Source organism: Neophocaena asiaeorientalis, unplaced genomic scaffold (genome assembly GCF_003031525.2).
Source record: "Neophocaena asiaeorientalis asiaeorientalis breed wild unplaced genomic scaffold, Neophocaena_asiaeorientalis_V1.1 scaffold308, whole genome shotgun sequence".
Lineage (NCBI taxonomy): Eukaryota > Metazoa > Chordata > Mammalia > Artiodactyla > Phocoenidae > Neophocaena > Neophocaena asiaeorientalis.
This window is the reverse complement of record NW_020172768.1, coordinates 5,323,799-5,333,947: the sequence shown is the minus strand read 5'-3', so window position 1 is coordinate 5,333,947 and position 10,149 is coordinate 5,323,799. Positions and strand designations below refer to the sequence as shown.

General features: G+C 35.6%; 1 protein-coding gene across 3 annotated transcripts in view; it reads left to right on the top strand.

The window, feature by feature from the left end:
- Positions 1–10,149, top strand: part of ARHGAP32 (Rho GTPase activating protein 32) — a 147,799-nt gene that overhangs the window by 56,574 nt on the left and 81,076 nt on the right. For all 3 annotated transcript variants that reach the window (XM_024740784.1, XM_024740786.1, XM_024740785.1), the window contains one exon: positions 9,399–9,536. In XM_024740784.1, the coding sequence (XP_024596552.1) occupies positions 9,399–9,536 (138 nt within the window). The remainder of the gene's footprint in view (positions 1–9,398; positions 9,537–10,149) is intronic.

Below are 10,149 nucleotides of genomic sequence, written 5' to 3'. Positions count from 1 at the left end.
GTGCTCTGTGTCCATCTGAGGGGTGGCATAGGGAGGGTGGGAGGGAGATGCAAGAGGGAGGAGATATGGCGATATATGTATATGTATAGCTGATTCCCTTTGTCATACAGTATAAACTAACACACCATTGTAAAGCAATTCTACTCCAATAAAGATGTGAAAAATATATTTACAGTCATGTGAAAGCTTCTGTATGTCCCCGTTGATGGAGTAAACAGTTGGTTTTAGGGGAATGCTTTTCTGTCTCAAAATATCTCTTGTTCTCTGATGCTTTAAATTCCACCATCAGAAATGCATTCCTCGGTATTAAATAACTCCTCCACTTGGTTAGTTTAGAATATGTTGTTACTAAGGGTGTGGAGTTGATTATTAACGTTTGAAGAGCATCTGTGTATGAACACAATGTATTGAATATAAGCAGATCGCAAACATTCTTATTTAAACCTAAAAACTTTTCTCTGAAATATATGTGTTACTATTCCCATTATGTAGAAGAATAAACTGCTATTCGTCGGTGTTAAGTAACTTGTGTAAAGTCCCTTATTTGGAATAAGGCCAGGCTGAGATTTAAATCAGGTCTTTCTTTTCACTGAACTTCATCATACCTACAGTTAATTCAAAGTACTAATTCTCTTGCAAGATAAACTTTCTCATGATAAAAGAGTCTTCAGAGGACATGGGTGAAGACTGTTCTTCTCAGAAAGGACCACAAGTATGTGTAGATTTTGTCTTTTTCCACCTCTATTATTACCAAGCTGTATCTCAATCGCTGTATCTTGTTAGGCCATTGTTGATAACACCTGCGTTTGCACCCTATACTTGATTATAACCCCTCAACTGCCAGAATGAGGTAAAATGTAAATTTAAACATGTTACTCTCATGGTTAAAACTCTTCAGTAGATTTCCATTGAATTTAAAACTAAACCCAAACTGCTACCAAGGCCTGTGTGGGCCGTGCAGGATCTGGACCTTGCCTACTTTTTCTAAGCATCATGGGACAATCTTCTCACTCCTACGCTTTGGTCTCACTAGCTTTCAGTCAGTTCCTAAAAGACCCTGAGTTTTTTCCTGAAACAAGGCTTTGACCTTTTGGTCAGCTCGTCACTCCATTCACACGCACAGTTGCTGTGTCTGGTGCCTGCTTAGTTCTCAGGAGGCAGGTTAGATATCACTTCTTTATAGCACAAAAGTATCATTATTTTATTTATGTATTTATTAACTTAAAAAGTATTTTTTTCCTCACTAGAAATAAATTCTAAGAAGTCAGAGGTTTGATGGTACTTTCTCTGTTGTATCTCTAATGCTCACTCCAGGGCTTGGTACTATGTAGGTGCTCAGTATATATCTGGTGAATGAATGAAAGAAGGAAGAACAAAATTTTGTCTTAGAAATTTGATCCTATATACACTGGTATTTTTCTTTTTCTCTCATTCTTCTTTATGAGCCTTGTTAAGAATTGTTGATTTTTGTTATCCTTGGAGAGCAATACTTACTTGATAGTAATAATTATTAAGGTTATAAATTAGCTGCAAATTAAAATTTAGACATATATATAGTGAATTTTTTGTTCTGTTCTTCATAAAATAATTGAACTTCTAAAATTCTCTGATCATTTATTTTATTCAGCCCATTTGGAAATTCCATGATTAAGGTTGTTTTTTTACATATGAAATTTAAAGTTTTTCTTCCACGTCTACTGAAAAGATAGGTATTTTACTATTTTTAGATTTTACTGAGTGACTTTAAAACAGTTTGAGAGAATTTGCAAATTATGTGTTACGGTTTTAATTTCCTGCATATAAATCTGTATAAAAACGCAGACTTTTTACTAGCACAAGAACAGTTTTTAAAAGTTGAAAGAAATCAGTTTATTGGTATATGAAGAAATGAATTTTGAAATCTAGTCCCCAGTATTTACCTTTTGAGGCTCTGAATGTTCTTTCCTTTATGTGGTTGCTTACTGTTATTTATTTCTTTCAGCAATACTCTATAGACATGATTACTTTTTATAAATTTAATAAACTTTTTTTTAGACCAATTTTAGATTTACAGCAAAATTGAGTGGAAGTACAAGGTTCCCTTGTATCCCTTGTCCTCACACATGCACATCCTCCTCCACCATGGACATTCCCCTGCTAACGTCGTACATTGTTACAACTGATGAGCCTACATTGACGTACCATTGTCATTAAGGGTTCATTCATGGTGTTGTGCATTCTGTGGGTTTGGATAAATTTATAATGTGTCTTCACCATTATAGTATGTGGAATAGTTTTACTGTCCTATAATCTCCTGTGCTCCACCTATTCATCTCTCACTTCCCCCTAGCCCCTGGCAACCACTGATTTTTTTCTTAAATTTTCTCCATACTTTTGTATTTTCTACAGTGTCATATGGTTGGAATCATATAGTATGTAGCCTTTTCAGGGTGCCTACTTTCACTTAGCAATATGCATTTAAGTTTCATGTCTTTTCATGGCTTGATACTTTGTTTTAGTGCTGAGTCATATTCCATTGTCTGGATGTACCACAGTTCATTTATCCATTCACCAGCTAGAGGACATCTTGGTTGCTTCCAGGCTTTGGCAGCTTTTAATAAAGCTGCTGTAAACCTTTGTGTGCAGGTTTTGTGTGGACATAACTTTTCAGCTCATTTGGGTAAACACCAAGGAGTGCAATTGCTGGATCCTGTGCTAAGAGTATGATAAATTTTGTAAGAAACTGAAAAGTCTACCTAAATGGCTGTACCATTTTATATTCATGCCAGGAGTGAAGGAACGTTCCTGTTGCTTCCCATCCTCCCTAGCATTTGGTGTTATTAGTGTTCTGGATTTTTGCCACTCCAATAGATGTGTAGTGATATCTTCTTGTTTTTATTTGCCTTGCCCTGATGTCATATGGTGTGGAGCATCCTTTCATATGCTTATTTACCATCTGTATGTCTTTTTGGTGAGGTGCCCATTTTAAAATCAGTTGTTTGTTTTCTTATTGTTGATTGTTAAGGGTTCTTTGTATATTTCGGTTAAAATCCTTTATCAGTAGATATGTTATTTGCCAATATTTTCTCCCAGGTCCGTGGCTTGTCTTTTCATTCTCTCCACAGGGCAGAAAATCTTAATTTCAGTGAAGTCCAGCTTATCGATTCTTTCTTTCATGGACTGTGCCTTTGCTCTTGTATCTAAAGGAAGTCATCACCAAACCCAAGGTCATCTATATTTTATCCTGTGTTATCTTCTAAGAGTTTTATTGTTTTGTGTCTTATGCTAAGGTCTTTTTGAGTTAGTTTTTGTGAAAGATGTAAGGTCTGTGTCTAGATTTATTTTTTTGTGTGTGGATGTTCAGTTGTTCCAGCACCATTTGTTGAAAAAAACCATCTTTTCTCCATTGTATTGCCTTTGCCAAACATCAGTTGACTGTACTTTGGTTGGTCTGTTTCTGGGCTGTCTGTTCTGTTCCACTTATGTATATGTCTGTTCCTTTCCTAATACCATATTTTGTTGATTATTGTCACTTTATGGTAAGTCTTGAAGTTACATACCATCAATCCTCCAACTTTGTTCTTCTTCTTTAATATTGTGTTAGCTATTCTGGGACTTTTGCCTCTCCATATACACTTTAGAATCAGTTTGTCAATATTCAGAAAAATAACTTGCTGGGGTTTAGGCTGGGGAAGGATTGTGAATCTGTAGATCAAGTTGGGAAGAATTAACACCTTGGCAATATTGAGTCTTCCTGTCCGTGAACGTGGTATATCTCTCCATATATAGTTTTGGTTGGTCTGTTTCTGGGCTGTCTGTTCTGTTCCACTTATGTATATGTCTGTTCCTTTCCTAATACCATATTTTGTTGATTATTGTCACTTTATGGTAAGTCTTGAAGTTACATACCATCAATCCTCCAACTTTGTTCTTCTTCTTTAATATTGTGTTAGCTATTCTGGGACTTTTGCCTCTCCATATACACTTTAGAATCAGTTTGTCAATATTCAGAAAAATAACTTGCTGGGGTTTAGGCTGGGGAAGGATTGTGAATCTGTAGATCAAGTTGGGAAGAATTAACACCTTGGCAATATTGAGTCTTCCTGTCCGTGAACATGGTATATCTCTCCATATATAGTTCTTTGACTTCTTTCACCAGAGTTTTATAGTTTTCCTCATATAGATCTTGTACATATTTTGTTAGATTTATGCCTAAGTATTTCATTTTGGGGGTGGTAATGTAAATGGTATTGTGTTTTTAATTTTAGACTCCACTTATTTATTGCCTGGTATATAGGAAAGCAATTGACTTTTGTATATTAACCTTGTATCCTGCTACTTTGCTGTAATCACTTACTGGTTCTAGATGGGTTTTTTTGTTGTTGTTTTGTTCTGTATTTTCTACCTAGATGATCATGTCATCTGTGTACAAACGCAGTTTTATTTCTTCCTTACCAATCTATATATCTTTTATTTCCTTTTCCTGTCTTACTGCATTAGCTAGGAATTCCAGCACAGTGTTTTAAATCAGTGATGAGAGAAGATATCCTTGCCTTGTTCCTGATCTTAGTTGGAAAGCTTCAAACTTCTTACCAAAAGTCAGTTCCATTTCTATAAACTATAATAACAGATTATCAGAAAGAGAAATTAAGAAAACAGTCCCACAGTTGCATCAAAAATAATAAAATACCTAGGAATAAATTTAACCAAGGAGGTGAAAGATCTGTACACTGAAAACTGTAAGGCACTGCTGAAAGAAATGGAAGATGACACAAATAAATGGAAAGATAATTCTTTGCTCGTGGATTGAAATAATTGATATTGTTAAAATGTGCATGCTCCCCAAAGCAATGTACAAATTCAGTGCAATCCCTACCAACATTCCAATAGTGTCTTTCACAGAAATAGAAGAAACACCCCTAAACTTTGTTTGGAACCACAAAAGACCCCAAATATTCAAAGCAATCTTGAGAAAGAAGAACAAAACTGGAGGTATCATGTGCCCTGATTTCAAACTATATTACAAAGTTATAGTAATCAAAACAGTATGGTATTGGCATAAAAACAGAAAAATAATCAATGGAGTAGAATAGAGAGCCCAGAAATAAACCCACACGTATATGGTCACTTAGTTTACAGGAAAGGAACCAAGAATATACAATGGGGAAAGCACAGTTTCTTGAATAAATGGTGCTGGGAAAACTGGACCACCACATGCAAAAGAATGAAAATAGACTTGTACCATACACAAAAATTAACTCAAAATGGTTTAAAGGCTTAGATGGAAGACCTGAAGGCATAAAACTCCTAGAAGAAAACATGGGTAGTATTCCCCTTAACATCAGTCTTGGTGATGATTTTTTAAAATCTGATTCCAAAAGCAAATGTTTATAAACAAGTGGAACTACAAAAAAACTAAAAGGTCTGAACTGCAAAGGAAAGCATCAAGAAAGTAAAAAGATAACCTGTGGAATGGGAAAAAATATTTCCAAACCACGTATCTGATAAGGGGTTAATATCCAGTATATACAAGGAACCCCTACAACTCAATAGCAGAAAACACTCTGATTAAAAAATGGGCAGAGGTCTCTTCAGTCTCTTTAGCAAGTGGTGTTGGGAAAGCTAGACAGCCTCATGTAAATCAGTGAAGTTAGAACACTGCCTCACACCATACACAAAAATAAACTCAAAACGGTTTAAAGACCTAAGTATAAGACATGACACCATGAAACTCCTAGAAGAGAACATAGGCAAAATATTCTCTGACATAAATCATAGCAATATTTTCTTAGGACCATCTCCCAAGGCAAAAGAAATAAAAGCAAAATTAAACAAATGGGACCTAATCAAACTTAAAGGCTTTTGCACAGCAAGGAAGCCATCAACAAAATGAAAAGACAACCTATGGAATGGGGGAAATAGTTGCAAACGATGTGACCAACAAGGGGTTAATACCCAAAATATATAAATAGCTCATACAGCTCCATATCAAAAAAAAAACCAAACAACCCAATCAAAAAATGGACAGAAGACCTAAGTAGACATTTCTCCAAAGAAGACATAGAGGTGGTCAACAGGCATATGAAAAGATGCTCAAAATTACTAATTATTAGAGAAATGCAAATCAGAACTATAGTCAGGTATCACCTCACACCAATTAGAATGGGCATCATCAGAAAATATACAAACAAATGCTGGAGAGGGTGTGGAGGAAAGGGAACCCTCTTGCACTGTTGGTGAGAATGTAAATTGATACAGCCACTATGGAGGACATTATGGAGGTTCCTTAAAAAACTAAAAACAGAATTACCATATGACCCAGCAATCCCACTACTGGGCATATACCCAGAGAAAGCCATAATTCAAAAAGACACATACACCCCAATGTTCATTGCAGCACTATTTACAGTAGTCAGGTCATGGAAGCAACCTAAATGCCCATCGACAGATGAATGGATAAAGAAGATGTGGTACATATATACAGTGGAATATTACTCAGCCATAAAAAGGAACGAAGTTGGGTCATTTGTAGAGACGTGGATGAACCTAGAGACTGTCATACAGAGTGAAGTAAGTCAAAGAGAAAAACAAATATTGTATATTAACACACATATGTGGAATCTAGAAAAATGGTACAGTCGAACCTGTCTGCAAGGCAGAAATAGAGACACAGATGTAGAGAACAAACGTATGGGCACCAAGGGGAGAAGCGGGGAGTGGGGTGGGATGAATTGGGAGATTAGGATTGACACATATACACTAATATGTATAAAACAGATAACCAGTAAGAACCTGCTGTATAGCACAGGAACTCCACTTAGCTGTACAGTAGAAACTAACACAACATTGTAAAACAATTATACCCCAATAAAAAAATTAATATTAAAAATTTTTTTAAAAAGGTATCCCCTCACTATGGTCAGAATGGCCATCATCAAAAAGTCTACAAATAATAAATGCTGGAGAGGGTGTGGAGAAAAGGGAACCCTCTTGCGCTGTTGGTGGGAATGTAAATTGATACAGCCACTATGGAGAACACTATGGAGGTTCCTTAAAAAACTAAAAATAGAACTACCATATGACCCAGCAATCCCACTCCTGAGCATATACCCGGAGAAAACGTTAATTCGAAAAGATACATGCACCCCAATGTTCATAGCAGCACTATTTACAATAGCCAAGACATGGAAGCAACCTAAGTGTCCATCAACAGATGAATGGATAAAGAAGATGTGGTATATTTATACAATGGAATATTGCTTAGCCATAAAAAATAATGAAATATTGCCATTTGCAGTAACATGGATGGACCTAGAGAATAAACTAGGTGAAGTAAGTTAGATGGAGAAAGTATGATATCACTTATATGTGGAATCTAAAAAACAATACAGATGAATTTATATACAAAGCAGAAACAGACTCACAGACATGAAAAACAAATTTATAGTTACCAAAGGGGAAAGGGAGGGGGAGAGGGATAAATTAGAAGTATGAGATTAACAGATAGAAACTACTATACATTATAGATAAGCAACAAGCATTTACTGTGTAGCACAGGGGACTATATTCAATATCTGGTAATAGCCTATAATGGAAAATAATTTGAAAAATAATATAACTGAATCATTTTGCTGTACACCTGAAACTAACATAATACTGTCAACTATATTTCAATTTTAAAAATCCAGAGCTTTGAAATAAAAAGTCGACATCTGTTTAATCTCTGTGATGGAGATATACATATGTTAAATTAATTTTTGTAATTTTCTGATATTTGAAGTGTTGCATAATTTTTGAAATGTGTATGTGTGAAAGAAAAATATTTGCAACTATGTGATAAGTTGTTTTTCTTTTTTTCTGCTTTGTTGTTCATTTTTATTTTTGCCATTCCAAAGGAACAAGTATTTAACCACCTGTTGTCACTCAGGAATGCTTTGGGTAGAAGGCAGTGGTAGAACTGAAAAAACAAAGGAGCTTACTTGAGCTAAGAGTAAAAGAACAACTTTCCATAGTAGAAGAACAGCACTTAAAAATCATGTAGGCAAGAAAGGGAACATTTCACACATGGAAGAAATGCAAGTGATTGAGCATAACTGGAAGCAAAGAAACGGCATGGAGGAGTAGTGAGTGGGATCACACTATAAATTTAGAGAGGCCCAGATGATGCAAGCCCTGATATGTGCAAGTATGTTTGGACTTAATCTTGTGGATCAGTGGTTCCCAACTCAGGCTGATCATCAGATTAACTGGATCTCATTCCAGATTTATTGAACTAGCATTTCTTAGAATAGGAACCAGGAGACTGTTCTTTAAAAATATCTGACACATCTGTTCTCTTATTTTATTCTAACAGCCCTCTGAAAGAGGGAGGTGGTATTGCTTTCCATCTGTGTAATGGAGAATTGTAGTCCAAAGTAGGACTAGACAAGTTTATCCTGTTAGTTATGGACATACCTGTGTTTAGAATTCAGCACCTCTCCCATGAAATGGTACCTTCTGCTTCTGCCCCATCTGGCGGAGGCAAATGGAAAAGAGCTACAGTAGAGATGTTTTCTTCAATTCTGAGATGGCTGCTTTGTCTCCCAGTCCCTCCAGATTACTATGAGATGAAAGCTTCCATATAAAAGTGGACTGAATTGTCAAACCAAATGGTGTGTAGTGGGGACCAGCTCATCATTACTGCCCAAAGGAGCTTTTGAAGGCTTTTTGTCAGTGTGACCTGACAAGCTTTGTATTTTGTGCTGGGGGAGGGGAGTGGCAGAGAAGATCAAAAGCAGGGAGGTCAGAAATGATGTCAGTCCTTAATAAAGCTCGGGCTACAAAGTGATAGATTCAAGAGAAACTTAGAAAACAGTGTGTAGTAAATGTGCTCTGTGAGCAGATTTTCATTTCTAATGAGCTTGTGAGTTTAGGCAAGGAAAGGAAGAAAGACTGAGAAGTGGGGAGATATAGTGGGTTCTAGATAATATATGCACACCAAATTCTAGATGAAATTTAAGAAAATTAATTTTCAGTGTATTTCCAGTTTCAGTCACAGAAATATTCGTGGTAACTGATCAGGGACCTGGTTTTATTTTTCTTTAATTTCTGGTAATATTCTCTCATACAAAATCATTTTATGGTTCTTTCTGTGGGTTTAAGGTCACATGCTATCTTCCCATCTACCAGTAATTATTCCCAGGGAGAGCCAGTGGGCTTGATTAGTGGTAGGAAGAGGTTTAGTGGACAGTTCTAGTTTATTTTCCATTACTGACATTTTAATGTAATATAACTCACTGTAGGGTTCTGGAGTTTATTTATTGTCAAGTTAATTAGTAAATATAAAATCTCATGAATAACATCGTTATGGAACAAATCCTGGTTCCTGACCATTCCAAATAGAGACAAATTATAGGAGTCTTTCTTTTTCTTACTCATAGGGCAAAAGTTGGATCATTAAAAGAAGTTATGAAGATTTTCGGGTACTTGATAAACATCTTCATCTGTGTATTTATGACCGACGATTCTCCCAGCTCTCAGAGCTTCCCCGTTCTGATGCCTTGAAGGACAGTCTAGAGGTAAGCATTCAGTACTTTGCAGAAGTAATCGCTATAAATCAGCAGAATTTTTTTTGCCAGTATACTAAATAAAAGGTTACATTGAGCACTCAGGAAGATTCGTGGGATTACTTAGTTATTTCTTAACTGAAAAATTAGTAATGCTGTTAGGATATTTTGAATTGAAATAGGTTCAGTGTATAATTTTATAAGAAGAATCTCATATCTTAATATATAAATGGGCAATATATATGAGCAGATCATTTTTAAGATTGAATGCAAAATATAAAAGCAAAAATATGGAAAAGTGTTGACCTCACTAATAATCAAAGAAATGTGTATTCAAATGATGCTGTTTACTCAGTTTATGATGGCAGGCTGTGTCCATGCACTTATTTCCACTCCTGCCAAAAATTTCCAGTAAAAATATAAGATATTTTTTTTTAATTTAAGAGGAAAGAGATTCTTTTATAACATCAGAAAATAAAAAGAACCATCAGGGCATCAAAAATTGTGAGGAATCTTTGAAAGTAGATGGGATAAGATTTATGGGGGCAAGAAAATACAGCATAAGAAACTTGTACAGGAGGACTGCAGAGGGACAGATAAACTAGAAATCTTCAGTGTGAAAACC